We start from the raw sequence: 21,055 nt of genomic DNA, 5'->3' as shown, positions 1-21,055 counted from the left end.
ATAACAGATCAATCGCATCTCAGTTTCATGGTAGTAGCTTTAAATGGAACGAAACGCCCCTTCCAATAGAACCAGATGATGTTCATGCTACCTCCGCTCGATGTTCTTGCCCACTCCCCATTCAAGTGCGAGTCGTGGCAACTACTGAACCACCAAGCTCCGTGGTAGCGGCTGGCGCAATTTAAACCGGAACTAAACAACAGGATGCTATCGTTAAAGCGATTATCCATAAAATTGTAAATTAATATTAGGAATTAAACAACGTTTAAGTAAATACAGAGCATCTTATCATGGCAACTTAAATTTGAGCTCTTGTTAAAAGTCACTTTCCCAATGCAAAGTAGCAGTAATAAAAATTTATCAGCCGTTTAAGCAAAATTTGCTAAACAAAAAATCGATAGCATTTGGACGTAAATATTTTTACGTGTTAATGCGCTTTGTAAGGTGGTCGAATGGTCGTAATGCGGATTGTGTGATTGCAAAAAAATACATCAATTATTTTTTCCTTTTTTATTTTCATAATTTTTAATTCTTCTTGCAAACATAAAACGCAAATATCGACTTACTATGTGTCATGGTCTCGGTCTTTGGTTGAAAACTGCATTCCGTTGTGTCGCCTCGTCAAACTGTCACCAGCTGTACCACTGTACCCAGCTACCAGCAGTCTGTAGTTGCTAGCCGAGTTCCCAACAGAGAATGAACTGGAAAAAACATAACGTTGTAAAATCAAAAAAAGTCTAATGTTGTACATTTCATATTAAATGGGGAAAGCAGTCGATTAATATTTTCGGTATTTGCACTTGCTAAACATACAGAATAATATGTTTTGGAATTTTACTAACACACCTGTATTCTGCGTATGCATGGGCATCGTTGAAATCGTACAAATCAATGCGAAGCCGACATTGCTTGCCAGATGTTAGCGTGTGGATTCTTTCCAAGCCTGTGCATTATTAAGACTTTTAACATAAGTTGTGTAATCGACAATTGCGTACAGTGCGTATATGGTTTAAAAAGTTCTTTCCTTATATGTGTGTGATGTAGTGTAAGATTCTGGCTACATTTGATTAATGTCGTACTTTAAACTGCTAAATTTGGCAGTTGTACGAAAGTAATTTTAAAACTTTTATTGCATTTAAGCTGTTCACATACCAAGCCAAAATTCGCCTGAAAAGTCTCCAAATCCGTTTTTGTATTCGGTCCAGTTGCGATAGAAATCCACACTCCCGTTAAACCGTCGCTGGAAAACCTGCAAAAAAAGAATTGGTAGCAGTTTGAAAGTTTTTGTTGGAGATTAAAAATTTCGGAATTTTCCCGGATTCAATTGTTGGCTGGAATTATGGAATCGGCTACGACCTGATATTATCGGACATCCCTAGTTGGTGGGCCCATTTTGGCAAAAAAATTCAAAATACCTGAATTTAAACAACAATTAACCACAACCTTAATAGCTTTGTTTTTCGGCCTATTATTCGAAACCAACTGGTGACATGAGACTGTGTATGAAAGTTTACAAATCATCTTGCCGTCCACCCATCTTCGATAAGAAGTGTTGTCCTCCCGTTGGATGTTGAATTAATGCGACTCACAAGCGGAAGAATTGACGTCACTATCCTTTCCAACTCTGAAAAGTTTGTTTACATTTACATTGGTTCGGATAATAACAAGCAGCGCATTACAAGCCACATGGCTTCCTACAGCATTAAGCCTAGATAGAACCTTCACATTATTAAATCATAAAGATGCAATTAACTCTAGGCTTTATGTTATTTAATCATTGTTTTACTTTCAACAGCAGCCCACACATGCGATGTAGAACCAAGTTACCTCTCAATCTCGCCAAGATTTCTTGCAAAGCGCCGTCATCACTCTGAGCAACTTCACCCTTTTCACCCTTTAACCCCCTAGATCCGGGTATTCCCCTGGGCCCAAGTTTACCAGCAGGACCTTGGTCGCCTTTGGCTCCACGTGGCGCACCTAGGGTCCCTGGTGATATTGTGACGTCATTGTCACAAACAGGAACTGTGACGTAACTGCATCGGTTTGCGTCACAAATCACAAGGAAGGAGAGACAGATCGAAATAAACTTAACTAACATTTTGTTTTCCTGGCGAAACAAAACAAGTCCTAATGGAAAGCGGAGCGGAGCAGAGCAGAGCAGTGACTTGTGACACACTGTTCGCACATTGTGAAAGAAGTGCGCACATTTTTGACGGCAGTTTAAAATGTGCGCACATTTTTTGCACATATTTACGCACATTGTGCAAAACAATGGCACGTGCCCCGCCGCGACTTGTGTACTGGGGCCTTGGGCCTGACCCCTTACAGTTGTCAGGCAGGTCGCAACCGCGTGAGTTCTTGTTGTTTGCAAAGGTTTCTGGTCAGATATGCTACCTGTCAAAACCACAACTAAAATACCAAAATAATATTGTTACAATGTAAATTAAAACGTTATCAAAAAGCAATAATGAACGTATACTTGTTTCAAAGTTCAGTGACAGCCACGGCCTATTGCCGCCACTCTCGGCTCAACACTGCGCAAAAGACTTCTCTAGAGAATGCCGCAAAGCCGCTAAGAAACGACATGTATATAGCCAATACGTAGGAAGAAAAAGAACACGAAAGTTACGTCATATTTGGCCAATAAAACTGGCCGGCACTCTGAAAACATGGCTAGGAATTACAACGGCAATTTTAAGGCCAATTTGCAGCGGGAGTCAGACGCCAGCAAAACAAGTGGCTTGTTTTGCACAGCGTGATAACGCCGCCCACAAAATGTTACATGTCAAGTTTGAAACGAGGCGGACTGAAGCAGGAAAACTCAGGAATTTTACACACAACAATACGGAAAACATTAAATCATCAAATATGATATTATGTAACTGAAGAAAATATTTGGCCAACGAAAGCTGAAACGCGTAATATAAAACCTTATTTATCAATTCGTAATATAACTTAATGAATTCTAAGGTTTGGCTTATGGCAATTGATTAATTTAGGTGTTTAATGTGTTAGTGAACACGTAACAGTCCCCTGATGTCAATGTGGACGTTACGAGCAACGCACAAGCGTGGGTAAAACCTGACAGAACTAACAAGAGTATCTTTAAACCCGCAGTTGATGATTGAAGGTTGGTTAGCCGCATATTCGACTTTGCTTTGCTTTCATTCAGAAACTTATTTTGTCGAAAGCCATAAAACTGCCAACTAAATATCGGAAACTACTTTTCCAATATTTTATGGCAATGACGTCATTATGGGGAAACGAGTACTCGACGAGTAGTAGCAAAACCTAATCTCCAGTAGTCAGCATTTGTTCTTCAATCTAGTATATATTTATTTCAATCTAGTAAGTTGCCTTAAACCGTTTTTTTTTAACTGATGGCATTCACTCTAATAAGAATCGATAAGTACAACATAAAAACGTAACCTGTCTTTTAATTTTCTATTACTAGTCATTGGGTGTGACTTTTTCAAATTGCAATAAAACAAAAGCGTTGGGCATTTTTAACACTATTAAATGACTTTGTTTAATGTAAACTTGCTTTTTTGTAAAGTTAAAAGCCACAGCCACAGCCAGGTGACAGCCCGCCTGCCTTTTTCCTTCGCCCAAAACTCGTAATAATAAACCGACTTTTTTCCTTAAATCAGTGGTTCTTAACCTCTGTTAACCTGTCCAACCCCTGTGTTACTCTGCAAGCTTTCGTCGAACCCAAAATTTTCACTCAGTTTTTGTTTTTTCCTCCTAGCAGTTGAAACTGGGCATAATCAAATTATAAACTTGCATTTAAATAGGTTAAATTGACCAGACTTTCAATTTTTTACGCTACATGACGCCTTGGCACATACAGGAGTTTCGAATTTAGCTTGAAATAACAGCATTTATGTTTCAGAGGGAGTTCTCGCCGAACCCTTGAAACAGCTGCGTCGAATAGCAAGGGTTCGATTGAACCCTGGTTAAGAACCACTACGTTAAATCATTAACAGGATCACGCCACCTCCAACTGCATGGTGACGTAACACTCGCGCTTGAGGTCAAACTGTTTGCTGCTACAGCTCAGCTGGTTAGCTGAAATGCAAATTTAGATTTTTTTAGTACACATGGCCGAGAAATTTGAAAATAAAAAAAACATGGAAAGTTTAAAATTATAGACTCCTAAACGTGGAAACCATTCAATTGCTATGAAAAATTATACTATACTCTAACCAACTATAATAATAATTTCTACTCAAGACCTTTACATAATATTAACTAATTGATTTTTCTTTTTTTCAAATAGATTTCGTTTTTCGGTGATGGCAGCTATGGTTATCTTTCTTTGAATGTGTTTACTTAATATATCCTAATTTTCTATTAGACTTTTCCATTTAATTTTACATTCCATTTTAATGGCTAAAGTCTTATTTCAAAAAAAAAACAAAAAACTGCTGAACAACTTTGGGCAGCAAAATAAATCTTTTAAAAAGCCGCCAGCGCCAGAATTTGTGAACAAGATACGACTGTACACTATATCGCGGCAAACAGAATGGCGCTTGTTTAATTAGGGGACCTACTTACTAGTGATGTCCGACACTTGCATTTTATTACGATACCCGATTACCAAAATTATTACGTTCTATAATATACAATTTCCATTTAAAATATTTATCAATTTCACATCACATAATAAACACGTATGTACAAGTTGTGATTAATTATAAGCAGATCTATCGCATCTCAGTTTCATTGCAGTCGCTTTAAGCGTTTCGCGAAATCCCTTCCAATGCCGCCAGATGATGTTTACTTGGTCCTGTTAAAGCAAACATCTTTTTTTTCGATTGTTCTATCCAAACGCCGTTCAGGTGACATCCAATGATTTTGTCGAACCACCAAGCCCCTCTTAAGAGTCTGGCATAATTTAGGTACGAACTAGACACAACAATATGCTACCTTTAAACAATAATTGGTTAAATTGAAACTTATCAGTCGGCAATTAAACAATGGTAAAGTTAAAATGTAATAGCGTCTTATATAACTTGTGCCTAATTTTGAATTCTACTTTCGTGCAAAATAAAACAAGTCTACGTTGCAAATATTGGATTCCAAGATGTTTAGTAATGAGGATAACAAACTTGTAAATCAATAAAGCGCACTTGTAATCAGACAAGGTAATCGACGAAGGAAATAGACGCTCAAACAATTGTTTTGCATGGTAAATAGACCTTGGAAAGAAACACATCAGTTATATAATGAGATCGAAAATACTTCTTTCTCGTGTCTTTAAATTTGAATATAGCAAATATTGACTTACCTTCTGTCGTGGTTTTGGTTTTTGGTGGAAAACTGCATTCCGTTGTGTAACCTCAAACTATCACCAGCTGTACCATTGTATCCAGCTACCAGCAGTGTGTAGTTGCCATCCTCGTTCCCAACAGAGAATGAACTGGAAAAACATCGTTGTAAACCAAAGATAAAGTCCAATGTTGTGCATTTCATATTGAATGGGGAAATTAGTTAATTATTATATGCATCTAGGTAATTGCACTTTTTAAACATACCGGTACAGTAAATTGTGTTTAGGGTATTTCACTAACTTACACGTATTATGCGTATCTGTTTCACTAACTTACCTGTAATCTGCGTATACCTACGCAACTCTACGCAACCCTACTTTTAATACACTTTTTGAACTTTAATCGCAGGCCTTATGTGTTCTGTTGGTGGGCAATATTCCGTTGTGGAAACAAATATTAAGCTCATTTACAGATATAATGACATTTTCATTTCAAACCCCAAATAAATTATGGAAAATTTTTGTTCAACAAGCTGATTGATAAACAACGGTAATCGTATTATATTTTCGTTCAACATTATTTTTATCATGTAACTAACCAACAGCGAAATGAAGAAAATTCAGTTTCCTTTCGGTTTCTGGGTGAATGTTTCTGATTGATAAAAATGTTTGCAAAAAAAACAAAAACATGGAAACCAAATAAATGATCAATACTCTTTAAATGTCAATCTGTGCATCAAATTTCTTACATTAATAATAACCCGACTATATATACAATGAGTGGACAAATTTGAAACCCTTGGTGCTATTTTAATGCCCTTATTTGGAGTAGTATTTGTTTTAAATGGGATGGCGTTGTTTCTGTAGGTGACTTTTTTAAGCAAAATCTTTAGATATCTAGAGGTTTTGTACAATTCGCAGTTGCATTGAGAAGCCCGTTTTAAAACTTCTTTTTCCAGTTGAATTATTTTATACCAAGCAAAATCATTAAGATTTCTTGACGTTTCAACGTAAATTGCATTAAGTAATGCGGATAAATCGTTGAATATTGTCGTGGATAGCTTTCAAAAACTTTAGAGACTCGAAATAGCAGTCTTAAAGGTTTAAATTTCGTGTTTTTAAAGTGTAAATTGCGTTTCTTGAATTTTGTACTGTTGAAAGTGTTACAAATATCAGCAACATCATTTATTTAAATTGATTTTAGCAATCAGGATATATTTTTGCAAAGGGTCGTCGATAACTTTAATATGTCAGGCAATCAGCACCATTCCAGTTCTTAATTTAATACTCGCAGTAAAACCCTTCACATAATTTATGCTGATTTTAAAATATTTGTTGATTGAATTACAACCGTAAAGCAACCCCACTTCCTGCTACTCTCACCAGCTTCTGAAAACAATGCTATTTACAGATTTCTTCAAAAAATCGCATCGTGTTGAGTCAATATATCGACCCTAATTGTAAACCGGCCCCCGAAACATCTTTTTATATTTGTTTCCAATGGCCCAATGGCAAAAATAATAGCCATGGTGTGAATGCCACAATTTGTCTCCAATTACGTAAGATTTAAAACAACACAAAATACGCCTAATAACGATTTTACAACATTGCCAAATACTAATGTGAGTTAAATTTGAAAATAAGCCTTCAAGGTATTTCCGCTGTTGCAAAACATGATAAGTGTAGCTGAGAGCAAAATAAAGTAATGTAAACTTCACCTTTTTATGCTGATTTTAGAATATTTTGTTCAATAATTGACGCTTGTAACAAAACATCATTTATGCCTTTTACCACCAGCTTGTCAAAACAATGCTATTTAACAATTTTATAAAAAATCACATTTCTTTAATTGCATTCTCCGCTGTTTTAAAACATAGCTGTAGCAACTGTAAACTGCTTTAAATACCAACCGCACCTCACCGAGCGTTAGCCAAATACGTGTCATAGGCCTATACTTTATTGATTGGTTCATATAAAATATTTGTTCTTTTTTAGCGTCCGCAAAAGCTAGCGAAATTTCTTGCTAAATTTGTTCCATTACAGTGTTTTTTTTCCTTATTATTGCCATAGATGACTTAGCATTTTGTTTGCAACAAATATTCGTTCAAAATAATGCTATTTTCACTCACAATATCTGTTAAATATTGATGTAATTCACGCAATGAGTCCTGAAAGTAAAAGTATTTTGTGTCTTTTGCATTTCAAGTGCCCGTGTTTCTTGTTTACTTGCCTCAACACAAACAACCTTTGCTACTTCAACCCGCAACATTTGTTCCTTGTATCTATTCCCCTATTATTTTATTGGCTGCAGCTAGAAAATTGTTTTCTAAATTCGGGCGTTTATTGAGATTCAGCCAACTTTTCATTGTATTTTTGGGTGGTGATTTTAGAAAGGGGTTATTTTTATCATTTTATGGTTTCATTTAGGAATGTATGATGCGTCAAACGAAAGAAACCAACATTTTCGAAGTCTAAAATTTTGTACTTTTCCATGTAAATTGTTATGTAATTAATTAATTAAATTAAAGTTGCAGCACATATTTTTGAAAGGGATAACTACGCCCAAATGGATGCCAACAGGTGTGTTAGGGTTTTTATTTTGAATATTTAACGATTAAACAATACAACTTAATTTTGCTGGCCGCCATGTTATCATTCTGTTTTCTTTTGTGCGACTTTTACAAACGCAAGTGTTTAATTAGTAATATGTTCGTTAATACCTTAAAGATGTCACTTTGTGCCTTAGCTTATCAATCAACAAGTGCAATTATTTTATTGTGACAAAGCTCAACATAGTATGTATATTTGTGCATTCTTACTTATGCATTTCCAACATCAAATAGCTGGTTGCTTTTTCGTATTCCATATATGTTATTGTTGTGTTCAGACTCTTCAAAAAAGTCGTAATAGGTACCCTGCTATGTTACATTTAATTTTTTTGTTAAAAAAGCTGCTGAGCATATTAGAAGTGCTATTTTGGATGTGTTTTTAATGTGATCAAAAAACAAAAATACTACCACGAGTTGGATCAATGGGATGGTTTCCACCACTAGGGGTCGCGCCGACCGACTCAGATGAAGTCGCATTTTTTTACAATGGCGATAGGTTAAATGTCTTACGATAACCTCGCCCAATATTACAGCTTTTCCACCAACAATAATGATTATTTAGAACATTTAAAACTAATTTCGGCTATCCCTGGACAATGGGACTTGAATGAACCTAGTAACATATCCATGATTGACAACAAGTTGCAGACTTGTACCAAATTTCTCTTAAAACTTGATACAGTTAAAGAAATTTATTCACATATTAAAGATGCTGGCTTGTCCCCCCCAGTCAAACAGCAAATCAAGTGGGAACAGATCTTGCAAGTTTTACCAAACCGAATCCCTTGGGACAAACTTTACCAAATTAACTACGACTGTACCGTGGAAAACAAACTTAAAAGTGTTCAGATAAAATTAAACCTTAGGGCCATCGTCACCAATGACGCCCTGTGCTCATTTGGAATTAAAGACTCAGATAAATGTGTTTTCTGCTGCGATGCATTAGAAACTGTAGCGCACGTGTTTTATTTTTGTACCAAAGTAGTAACTTTCTGGGAAGAAGTAACTGCCTGGATCTCGGCGAAACTTCTGATTGATTTACGCCCTGACCCTGTTCATATGTTGTTTGGTGTTGTGGCGGATCAATCTGAAACCCTTTTGAATTGTTTGTTGTTGTGTGCGCGTTTCGTAATTTACCGCTGTAAGTACGCCGAATCCGTGCCGAATTTCAATATGTTCCTAAAAATGGTTAAATCTGTTCAGAAGTCGGAACATCTTATCGCTATTCGGAATTGTAAAATTAACGACTTTCTTTGCAAGTGGCAAGGGCTATTTTAACGCTCACTTCATGTTACTCCGAATCCCCAACTGTATTTTAATGCCTTCCTGCTAATTCGTCGCTTTCTGACATGTGTTTTATCTCGCCTCTTTTTTTTCTTTCGCACTCGCTTTATTGTGTCGCTATATAATAATAAAACTTGTCAAAAAAAAAAAAAAAAAAAAAATACAATGGCGATAGGTCTGAGACTGGCACTATTTGGTCGATAATTCAGTTATTAGGGCCGTTTGCGATATTTTGACCGGTTTAACTGGTAAGTTTATCCCTGTAGTCACTATCAGACCCATCTTTTTATTTTTATCGCAAAGACAAGTATGTGCGTATTGCTTTTTCCAGTCATCAAACTGTCCTGGCAATTAGTTGTTGTAATCTACGCCTTTTCCATTCCCCGAATCAAAGACTGGATTGTTATTTAAGTTAGTTCACGATTTTAGCTTGTTGTCACACTCAGAAAATCTTTCACGAGAAATTTGTTTGGCAAGGTGGCTGTGGTATGTTTTGGGGTAAGCTTCTAGTTATTGATCCAGAAAGTGCATTAAACTAACATGCATTTACCAAGTGAAAGGGGTTTACCATAATAAAGTTAGATATATTGGTCAATTTTTACTAATAATGTTGTTTATAATTTTCTGAAGTTAGTGAGAATTTTGTGTAAACTTCTAGAAAATATATACTTGTTTGGTAATATTAAACCTGCTATGCATTCTCTCCCTGGGTTAACAATTTATGGAACTAAAGAAACTGGTACTGGAATACAATTTAAGCAGATGCTGCTCTCCAAGTGATCTAACAGGTAAAAGTTTATTTTCTACCTTTAGTGCTCGCTGATTAAATTAATTTGTTATATGCATTTTTTATTAAGTTATTGGATTCTTTAACAGTGTTTGATTTAGTTAAAATAAATAATAATCATTATCTTATAAAAATTATTTATACCTTTTTTATAGGTTTGGAATCAAAACAGACAAATCTGGAAATATAATTTCTACGAGGGAAAATTCAAACAAGCCTGCATTAAAAAAACACTTTTAATCATGTTCTTGATGTCCACACCTAACAAAAAGTCAACAGTTTTGCTTGTTTTATTAAACTTCATAATATGCATTTATTTCTTGTATGATACAATTAGGATTACACAGAATGAAAATACCTGAATTACAATTACAATTACATTAAAACTGTTAATACTTACAATTACAAATTACAATTGATCGAACTCTGGGGTCGACATCATGTTAGCAATTAGTGAGTATCTACACACTATTTTAGGGGAAAAAACACACAAGGATTAAAAAGCAACATTCAAATTTAGTACTTATTATAAATGTCCTAAAATTTATGTGATAGAACAAAAATTATGATACCTAAAAAAGCTCCCTAAAGGCAACTTGAATAGGAACTATTTTTTGATCAAGCAATCGAAAATATTCCGGGATTATTGGCAGAAATACTTTTAATTTGTTACATAAGAGTAATAAGTTTTACTAAAAAAACAAAACAAAAAACAGCTAACCCATCTTTAAAATCATCAGAGAAGTATAGTGGACATACGATAAAACACCATTTAAAACAAAAATATTTCGATTTTAAATCTCAATGTAAGATCCATTTAAATTATGTTAATTATTGTTTTACATCAACTGGAATATTGAACTATTGAACTTTTCGGAGACAGCTGAAGCATTACATTCGATTTTGACAAATGGCAAAATGCTCACGGGGAATTTCAATCAGTTGCAGAAATCAGCAATTATTCAGTTTAACTTGCCCTAAAGGCTAATCCAACATCTTTCTGTTTCTCGCTTGCAGCTACATGTTTAGGCGAAGCGCCTGGTACTACCAGTTCCGGAACCTTGGCCTGCTTTGAGCTAAAATAACCCGAGGATATTGAAATGCCTTTCTTTGAGTAACCCGATTTGAAGCTCACCTTGAAGAGCCTAACACAAATGGCGGTGGCACTAGCGCCGGATTAGCTCTTAGGCTACTACGGCTTTTCTCATATGCCCTTAAATAATTCGGCCCTTAATTTTGTTAAGGTTACATTTTTTTTGTTTATATTTGTTAGAAAGCACCGTTTGGAAGCGGAAATCTTTGTCATGTTTGTAAAATAAGAAAACAGTGAAGTTTTGTCTGTATTTAATTCAGTTCGTCATGCTATTCGAAAAACTAATTCATAAAAAGTCGACAATTTTTGTCAAATAGCACGAAAGGGAAGCATTATATCTTTTGTTCTATTTTACCTTTAGGCATGGGTTTAGATGGCCAATAAAATAAGTGGTTGGGGCGCGTCAACGTGGTTATTCTATCTCGAAGGATTGTTAAATGGAAATAGAAAATATTGGCGAGATAAGAACGTGAAAAAACTTTGAATTGTTTAAGCTTTGCTGGTGCTTTGTGTAAGAGGGTGGTTTAGAAGAAAGCGATTACTGCAACCTAGAGTGGGTTTTATATTATTGAAAGTAACATTTCAAATCACCGCAAACTATACGATGCCTCATGCTTCAGGAACCTCTTCAGTTAAAGTTTTGCCAAGTTTACAAAATTATCGCACATTTTGAGCTTGGGCAAATTTTTAATTTTGTTATTTTATTTTAAATTCCTTCGAGTTGCGATCAGAATGGATTTTAGCCGCAAATTTGCGTGCAAGTTTGGTCGAGTAAAATATATGTTTTTAAAAATAAATGTATTATGACGTAACTTTGTGACGTCATTATAGAAAGTAACATGCCCCAGAACAAAACGAAAATCCTTGAACGGCCTCTGTTTATTGAAAGATGCACACATACATATATGTTAATTACCAAATGTGAGCTAGCCCCTCAAGAGCCGCTTTTTGACTAACGAAAAAACCTCTGTTTGTTGTACGGTACTATTTTCAAGTAACTGGCCTTCAATAGCTCTGGAAAGACTATTTTGGGCTCCCAACAAAAAAGTTTGCCGACCACTGATTTAAATCCTGGTTTCAAAGGCGGAGCCCGTTGTGTAGTAAGTCATGAACTCATTATAAGGCCGCAAACTGTAAATCGTAAAGGTGAAATATTTCCAACCGCGTTTTATGTGGTGGTTTCTCGATTTGTTCCCCTCTGAGCCTGTGTAGCTCAGTTGGTGGAGCGACGGTCCCGGTAGGACCGAGGTCGTGAGTTCGATTCTCACTGCAGGCTATTGTTGTTTTTCTAGTCTGCTCTGCTTGCATCATTGATCAACAGACTTGGTGAGTCTGCGATGGCTTTAGGTGTTCTACAATAATACGGAAACCGTAATCGTTGGTCAAAAAGCAGCTTCCGAGGGGCTAAATCACAATTGTTATAGCGTCTGTCGTTCACGTATTATATCGCAATATTTTAACCGAATAACCACAGATTCGATTGAAACACTTTTCTTTATTTGCAGGAATATTGTCGCAACAGATTGTGTTAAAACATGAGACTTTTGCTATTTGCAGCTCTTCTTATTTTGAAATCACCTTTGTGCCAATCAAATGCAGGTATTTAAACCAGTTTTTCTTAACTTTTTTAGCGGCGGCCCAAACAACTAAAGAAAAAAACAAATACCACGCTTATGCATTATGGAGAAGCTTTGGCCCAAATTCTCTTTCATTAAACTTTTTATATGCTTAAACAAATAAGACAAATTTAAGTTCGAATATATTTCATATGATCCTTGTATCTTTGCATTGCTTCCGCAAATTTCCTAAATTTTGGAGAAACCGTGTTCAGAACTATAACCCCGATAAATCTAGCATTAAAACCACTGCAGTCACTTTAGATTGCAACCTAGAACTGAGACCGTATATTAACATGTAATTTTACTCTTTTAGAATCAATGACTTGTTGAAAGCATTTTGCTCAGCTTTTCCTGTTTGGGGTCTAAAGCTTTAAAAAGACACAGATATGTTATCTCGGTTTGTTTTATTTGCAACAAATTACAACGAATCTTGATGCACTTCACTGGTTGAATCTGAAACAGAGAAATTATATTAGTTTTGCACAATTTTAAAATAATAACTTAAAAATGTAGTAGAAATGGTTTGAAAACAAAGCTTTTAAATTAAGACGGTTTTATATGAATATAACTCCATGAATTAAGATACGTAATGCAGGTACACATATATTTTTCATAAGTCTACTCAAAAAGCGAACAGAAAATAGGGCCTTGTCATAAATAAGTGGCTTAAACTTAATTAATGTTTGCCATGTTTCGTATCGCTTGTCGCAATTTTTTTTGTCGCAAATTTTATTTCGGTATTTAAATAGAACCAATCTAAAAAAATTAATTCATTAAAAACATTCTCATAACCAACCTCAATAAATTTAAATCTATTTTTTTGCGATCATAATGACGTCATTTGGCATCAAATCACAATGCGTACATTTACCAGGTAAAAATAAATAAATGAAATAAAGTGTTCTGCTTCGACAAATGTTGATCACCCCCAGTTATTCAGTTATTTTAAATTCATTCCAGATTCAAGTCCTTTTAAAAAGATAGATAACGCGTTACGTAGGTTACAGAGTTTGGCGGATCGTTGACGGCCTGTCATTAGACGGATGTCGCACTTAATTTGAACATTAGTATTTATTATCAGAATAGTTGTGTGGTGCGAACGCCAACGTTAGGTTCAATCTGTAGCACAGCGGCTATAGCGCGTACGCTAGCTCGCTGCTCAATTAAACCAACAACCAGTATTAACACACCACTAAAGCCAGACAAACGGAATTATTTTGCCTCGGCAGTTTGCTGAAACTAAGGAATTGACCAATAAAACAAAGGCGGAAAATATTAGTAATCATAAGTGTAAAACGCAAAAGTAGAAAGGCAACAGAACAAGCAAAGTGAGGTGAAGTAAATAAATCAAATCAAGTCAAAGTTAACTAAAGCGAACAAACATCCGCATCGCTGCCTAATTTTATGCCTTCAGGCTGTTAAAATCGCTTGTTATTTGTGTTCGTTAAAATCGGTTTAGGCTTTAAAGATCTTGCTGATAATATAGTACAGTGGTTCTCAACCGGAGTGCCTCGGCGCCCTGGGGCGCCATTTCTAATGTCCAAGGGTACCGACAGATATTTGAGAATCTTAAAGAATCTGTTTTTTTGTTTAACTCTTACAACTTTTTGGTTAAGATTGGAATCAATCCAATTGAAACATCCTACGTTGTGTAGAGTTGATTTATGTTATTCGAGTTCCGTTTATTGGGACATTCTAGTGATTTACCGACGGAAAAATTTTGAAGGGATTCCGCAATCTGTTTATCATTTGCTAAGGGATACCGTAAGCCATAAAAGGCTAATAAGAGACACTGATATAGCGCGTAGATTTTAGACGTTTCCGCCAAAGTGTACACCTGGATGTAAACAACAAACCTCCAGCTTTTTAATTTTCTCTGAAAAGGATTTGAATGTTTTTAAAAAAATTTTCATAAAATTAGGTGCCAACCTGTTTTTATTCTACACTCCAATTAAGTAATTGTGGTAATGTTTTAGGTAAGTAGGTATCATTGATTCAAACGCTTTAACCTTATATTTTAAAATAGGCAAGCCAATACAATAATAAGAACTAATTCAATCAAAGGCTAACATTAAAGGCTTATAACCTTACAACACTGTCACATACAACTTCCATTTTTACAGACACTAACTGCAAGTGTTGGATCTCGTGGTACACCCGCTTGCCTTGTGTTAACGGAGTCGATCTCACCGAGGATGTCTGCGCCACCTTTGGTTGTTGTTACCATCACGATAAAGACGCTCCTTTGGCGCCGAAATGCTACAAAGCCACTGGTAAGCAGGGAAGGGGGATACTATACATAAATGTGAGGTAATCAGATGGCACAAATAAAGACAAATTGGAGCATAATGGTTGGAGATTGTAGTAAGACGTAATAAGAATATCAAAGCCCATACAGAAGTAAGTATTATTTTGAACGTTTCGAATAACTCTTTATTCGTTTTCAACATAAAAAAATGTTTTATATTCTTTACAAATTTTTGCCCAAAACACCAAACATATCTATCTATCTTTTTATATGACCGTTTTATCTTATTCTAAATAGGGTAGTTAGGTGGAACTATATAAAGACAAATTGAATTGAAATCCCGACAAGCTTTTGTACAACCATGTTTCATCAGTTCAAAGTAGAAATGCAAGCAATTAAAACGCAAAGTCGAAGCACAAGCGCCAGCAAATCAAGTCTATAGTATATCCACAGGCACCTGCTAGAAAAACGACTTTCACGCCTTTGCGAGCATGTGCCTGTGGATATGTTACCCTCCATTATTCTTACCGCCTTTTACTTGCGTTTGTGTTCTCCTTCGTGCATTTAAGAAAGATTAGCTTGTTTGTCGGCATTTGAAAATACATCTTCGACTTATCTTTATAAAAAATATATTTTTCGATTTTTTGTTGTTTAAAGTTTGCAGCCGAATGTGGCAGCGCCTCCTGTCCCTAATAACCAAAAATTCAATTTATAAAATCATGTATATTGTATATGATCCAATTCTGTGTTTATTAAGGCACCTGTCCACAACCAGAATGTCTGGTCGATTTGAACCAACGAGAGAGTTGCACCAAGGTATCAAAGCGCTTGCTTCTTCCCAAAGGTTTTTGCGAAGATGTTGGTTGTTGTTACAACGACGGCTTTGAGCCTTACTGCTACGAACCAAAATACGGTACTTGGGCGAAATTATGAATTGATTCAGAGTTAATATGCGTTTGTACAAAGCATGGATTAAAAAATTACCTTATCAAAAAAAATAATAATTTGTATTTTTTTTTTAAATTCAAAAATTGATTTGTCAGTTTCCAAAAAAAAAATAAAATAAAAAAATTCTCAAATTTTTTTTTTACAATTTCTTCAATAAAACACAAATCGGAAGGCCAGTGTTTCTCAAACAATGGGTCACGATCAAAAATGTGTCGAATTTATAGTTGGTTGTGCAGTAGTTCACTAGTTTAGATTTCTTGTGCTTGGTTCCTAGCAAGATTTCTCCATAATTCAATGGCTAGAGTCGCAGTACAGAAAAATTGTACTATAGGAATCTTGCAGCATTCACAAGAATGGTAAAACCATGAACAAAACAGACGTGAAACTTGATTAAAGACTAGAACAGCGGTCATTAACCTTTGGCAACCTGTCCAACCCCTGTGTTACTCTGCAAGCTTTCGTCGAACCCCAAATTTTCGCTCAGTATTCGTTTCTTCCTTCTAGCAGCTGAAACTGGACATATTCAAATTATAAACTTGCATTTATAAAGGTTGAAATGGCCAAACTTTCAATTTTTAGCGCTACATGACACTTTGGCACATACAGGAGTTTCGAGTTTAGCTTGAAATAACAGCATTTATGTTTCAGAGGGAGTTCTCGCCGAACCCTTGAAACAGCTGCGTCGAATAGCAAGGGTTCAATTGAACCCTGGTTAAGAACCACTGGACTAGAACTATACCTTATCGCTAATTGTTTTTTATCGCCAATAACTGTTCTCTTATCGTGTTGTTGCAACATTTAGCGATAACGTATAGTCTCTTGTCCTTTAGCAAGTGGTGCCCGCGCTTTCTAAAGAAGGCGATTTGAATGAGCCGCCAAAACATTGGATAACAATTACCTGATAAACTGTCATTATTATTACTATTCCTGGTAGAAACCTAGGCCAATCAAACATTATAAACGTTGGTCGACAATTACAACTACCATAGGAGCTGTTTTTTTGATAATTTTTACTATACCTGGTAGCAACAGTTTATATAAATTAACCTTAACTTTTGCTTTCATTACGATTGATGGTTTCATTCAATAGGCGAAAATTGTGACAATTACAAGTCGATTAAAACTTAGAATTCTGGTTCTGCAACTGTAAGATCTAAAACCTCATATCAGTTCTGCTGTGTTGAAATGTTTAAAGTCCAAAACTGTTTCTGAAATTTCTCTAACGTTATAAAAGTACGACCTATACTTTTTGGATTATTTTTACTCTACCTGGTAGCAACGGTTTAAAGACATATGATACGCCTATCTAACATCATTATACTTTGTGTTATACAGAGATAGTGACCCCACACAGTCGGTGGTGGATTACTCAAGAGAAGACCCCAATCATCTGGTACCCTTCCTTTTCCGCAAGTTTGAGAGACTTGGCTTAAATAAGATCTTTGCGGTTTGTGGTTTGAGGTCTCGTAGAAGAAAATGTGGACCAACGGTGACAAGCAGGTTGAGTGTTTTTTGATGGTGGCATTTATAGTTTTTTTTTTGAAGAAATGAAGCCGAGTCCGGCTTCCGGGATAATTTATTTGTTGGGAAATAAAATACATTTCACTAGAATCATTGTGCAAAGTTTATTTTGAATAGTTGCATTATTTTAAATTATCTTATTCTTTTAAACCTGAAACAATAATATAATCAGTGATTTTACTAGAAACATTGCGGATTTGTTTTTATTTAAATTCATAAGAAACATTGGCATTTTTTTATAGTATTCTTTTTCTTTTAATCAAAACAACATAAACAGCAGATATTTTTTTAGAAAGTTCCACTTCCAACTCCCGACAAATTGGCTGAAACCTTAGAGTCCGGATCAGACCCAATTTGTCGTGATTCGGCCTGGAAACTTTCAACCATTTATGAAACTAAATTGGGTGGATACTGGGAAGGCTATATAGCAATCCGTTTATAGGTATTCATAGAAATTTTAAATGACGTAGTATGACCGAGGTCGTGGGATCGAATAGCTTCGCAGTCTACTTTTAATTAAACGAGGCAACAAGCAATAGTTTTATGGTTGTTTCTGGACTTGCCCCCCTCTGAGCCTGTGTAGTAGAGCGAACGTCCCAATATAAGGAATATCAAAACCAATACAGAACTAGGTAGCATTTTGTAAACGTTTCGAATAATTCTTAAGATAATGGCTAGAAGTTGTAGTTAGAAGTTAAACGAATTCAAAGCCCCCCGTAGGTAGAATTTTGTGAACAATTCGGATTAAATCTTAAGAAGATTGCTGTAGTTTGTAGTTAGACGAAGAATGAATATCATCAAATCCCATACAGAAGTATTGGTAACATATTTTAAACAGTTTAAGAACTTTTAAAATACTTTTAGAATCAATTATGTTATTTCAGGGGCCAGTGCATACGATTTGGCTGCTGTTGGGAGGTTCTTCAAGCCAATTGGATCAGAAATACCATCCCAAATTGTTTCCACGCTAAGAGATTTATTATCAGCCGCGGAGCAGGTAATAATCAGGCGTTCAGAGATTACCATGACTTTGTTGTGGGCCTACGTTTTATAAAACAGTGGTTCCCACCATTTTATGCGGTTTGCTTAACATAATTACCAACCTCAAATAAATTGACAAAATTTCTCTACAATAATTACTTTGAGGCAATGTTTTTCAACATATGGGCCGCGATCCGAAATTGAGTCGAATTTGTTGTTGGTTATGTAATAATTCAACTTTTGCCTAACATAAATTATTTAGTACCAAGCCCAATTTAAAACAATTAAAGGACGTATCCTTATGGAATCCAAAACCATTGGCAGCCGTTTCTGCTTGTCGATCACTGTTCCGCTGACGCGTATATTAACAATAAAAACTCAAGTTGAAAAAAAAGAGTAAAACCAGGGTCAGAGATTTTTTAAGAGGTATATACTGTATTCATTCGAATTAAGGAACTGACGATGCCAGTATAGGCGAAATCTATATACATTTAAAAAACGTCTGATCCTGGTTTTATTCGACTTTTTTAAACTTTGACGTTTTATTATCAATTAAAAACAAGTTATGATCTTACACAGGAAACGACACTTTTTCTACCGACAGGCCAAACTTACAAAAGTCATTTGTGAAATACCAAGTCCAAGTCAATTCTCTAGTATAATAATAAAATGATAAATCATTGAAATAGGTAAACAAGTCCAATCATAAGCAATAATTCAACTACAAAACAAAAACACAACATGCAGCAATCTAATTTTTGTGCAAAACTTAAAATAAATAGCTTAATTTTATAATAAAATGGTAAATGAAAACCAAGTCATTTGACCCAATGACCTAAGTCCAAGTCAAGTCATTTGTTTAAAAGACTTAAGTGAAGTCGAGTAATTTTACTAAAATAAATTAAGTTCATTTAAGTCACGTCTTTGACTTAAGTCACTGCAACACTGATACATTCACAAACACGTGCGCATTTATGGGTTTCGTGGCTCCGTTTAGATTTCTCTTTGATTTAAATAATTTACTTTACATTTAGTGCTTACGTCAGTTTGCGAAAGCAAAATATTGAAAAACGAAGCCGTTCCTTCAAAAATTTATTAAAACTGAAAACTTAAAAACAAAGAACGCATGTTTAATTTTAAGGCGAAATACAAAATAGCACCGCATAAACGCAGAATCACCAGAATACGTCGATGAAAGCATTAATCATTAATTGACAAACTTGTTTTATTTTCACCTAACACTGATATCATACTCGTAGTAGATATCTCTGGGTCGGTTTAGGCTTAAGTGTACCGCGAAGCTTATTCGCAACCTTTTTCTTTTTCAGTTGCAACAGATATAATATTCCTGTTGGATGGCTCCGGCTCTGTCACTAGTACTGGTTTCCAGTTGATTAAAGTTTGGGTAAAAGGCATCACAAAAGAAATGCGAAGCCTCAATTCCGCTCTGCAGTTTGGAGTGGTGAGTCATTATAATCAGTTAATTCATTTTCGCTGAATATATTGATGCTTCCAGGCATTGTATCAATCAAAAAATTGATCTACCGGCGAATATGAGTACCGATACTACCACTTGGCATCGGGTATCGGCTCCGATCCGATATTATCGGACGAGTACCGATACTACCACTTGGCATCGGGTATCGGCTCCGATCCGATATTATCGGACGAGTACCGATACTACCACTTGGCATCGGGTATCGGCTCCGATCCGATATTATCGGACGAGTACCGATACTACCACTTGGCATCGGGTATCGGCTCCGATCCGATATTATCGGACGAGTACCGATACTACCATTTGGCATCGGGTATCGGCTCCGATCCGATATTATCGGACGAGTACCGATACTACCACTTGGCATCGGGTATCGGCTCCGATCCGATATTATCGGACGAGTACCGATACTACCACTTGGCATCGGGTATCGGCTCCGATCCGATATTATCGGACGAGTACCGATACTACCACTTGGCATCGGGTATCGGCTCCGATCCGATATTATCGGACGAGTACCGATACTACCACTTGGCATCGGGTATCGGCTCCGATCCGATATTATCGGACGAGCACCGATACAACCACTTAGCATCGGGTATCGGCTCCGATCTGATATTATCGGACGAGTACCGATACTACCATTTGGCATCGGGTATATTATGATAAAGATGCACATTAAGAAATAAGGAGTAAGGGCCTTATGGGGTATGGTGCAGCTGTAGTGGTACCGGGTGTTCACTGCTTAATGCTTTTCTCTTCTTTGCAGGTTCAATATAGCTCTAATCCATTCAGACATATTACATTGGGACAACACCCTGCTCAATCAGCATTTGATACAGCGGTTGACGCCATTCCTGTAAGTCATGTGTTCAATGGATTAAGATCTATCTTCACCCGCGAATTTCGTATAATAAATTATTATCAGGGTTGCGAAGTCAGTTAAAAACAACCCGAGTCCGGGTCTGGCCTATCAAAAATTAAAAATTCAATATTTGTTGTTTTAAATCATATGAGTCCGGTATTGCTTAACGGAAGCATAAGGATTCTGCCAACAGGGGACGTGGCGTTATTAGAGTTAGGGTTAGGGTTATGGTTAGAGTAGCACATTGGTAAAAAAAGTGCGCACTTTTTTGAAGACAGTTCTAAATGAGCACATTTTTTGCACATTTTGGCGTACATTGTGCAAAAATGT

General features: G+C 35.9%; 1 protein-coding gene across 1 annotated transcript; it reads right to left on the bottom strand.

Moving 5' to 3' along the window:
• Window positions 1-8: 8 nt before the first annotated feature.
• LOC146158030 (microfibril-associated glycoprotein 4-like) lies at window positions 9-5,475 on the bottom strand. Its single transcript, XM_083383672.1, has 7 exons — window positions 5,291-5,475; window positions 1,828-2,033; window positions 1,527-1,624; window positions 1,153-1,249; window positions 847-943; window positions 567-701; window positions 9-192 (listed from the first exon to the last, which is right to left on the bottom strand). The coding sequence occupies exons 1-7, from the start codon at window positions 5,473-5,475 to the stop codon at window positions 9-11; spliced, it is 1,002 nt and encodes a 333-aa protein (XP_083239798.1).
• Between the last annotated feature and the right edge of the window lie 15,580 nt (window positions 5,476-21,055).

The sequence above is a fragment of the Ascidiella aspersa genome, chromosome 3, assembly GCF_963924565.1.
Source record: "Ascidiella aspersa chromosome 3, kaAscAspe10.2, whole genome shotgun sequence".
Taxonomy (NCBI): Eukaryota; Metazoa; Chordata; class Ascidiacea; order Phlebobranchia; family Ascidiidae; genus Ascidiella; species Ascidiella aspersa.
The sequence above is the reverse complement of the archived record's forward strand: the minus strand, read 5'-3'. Positions and strand labels throughout refer to the sequence as shown.

Bases quoted from the DNA above. Each gene is read 5' to 3' on its own strand.
- LOC146158030 (XM_083383672.1), bottom strand. From the start codon at position 5,475: ATGAAATGCACAACATTGGACTTTATCTTTGGTTTACAACGATGTTTT. The intron at 2,034-5,290 runs GTAAGTCAATAT...AAACCGATGCAG, and splicing joins AACCAAAACCACGACAGAAG to TTACGTCACAGTTCCTGTTT. The intron at 1,250-1,526 runs GCAAGATGATTT...CTTTTTTTGCAG, and splicing joins TTATCGAAGATGGGTGGACG to GTTTTCCAGCGACGGTTTAA.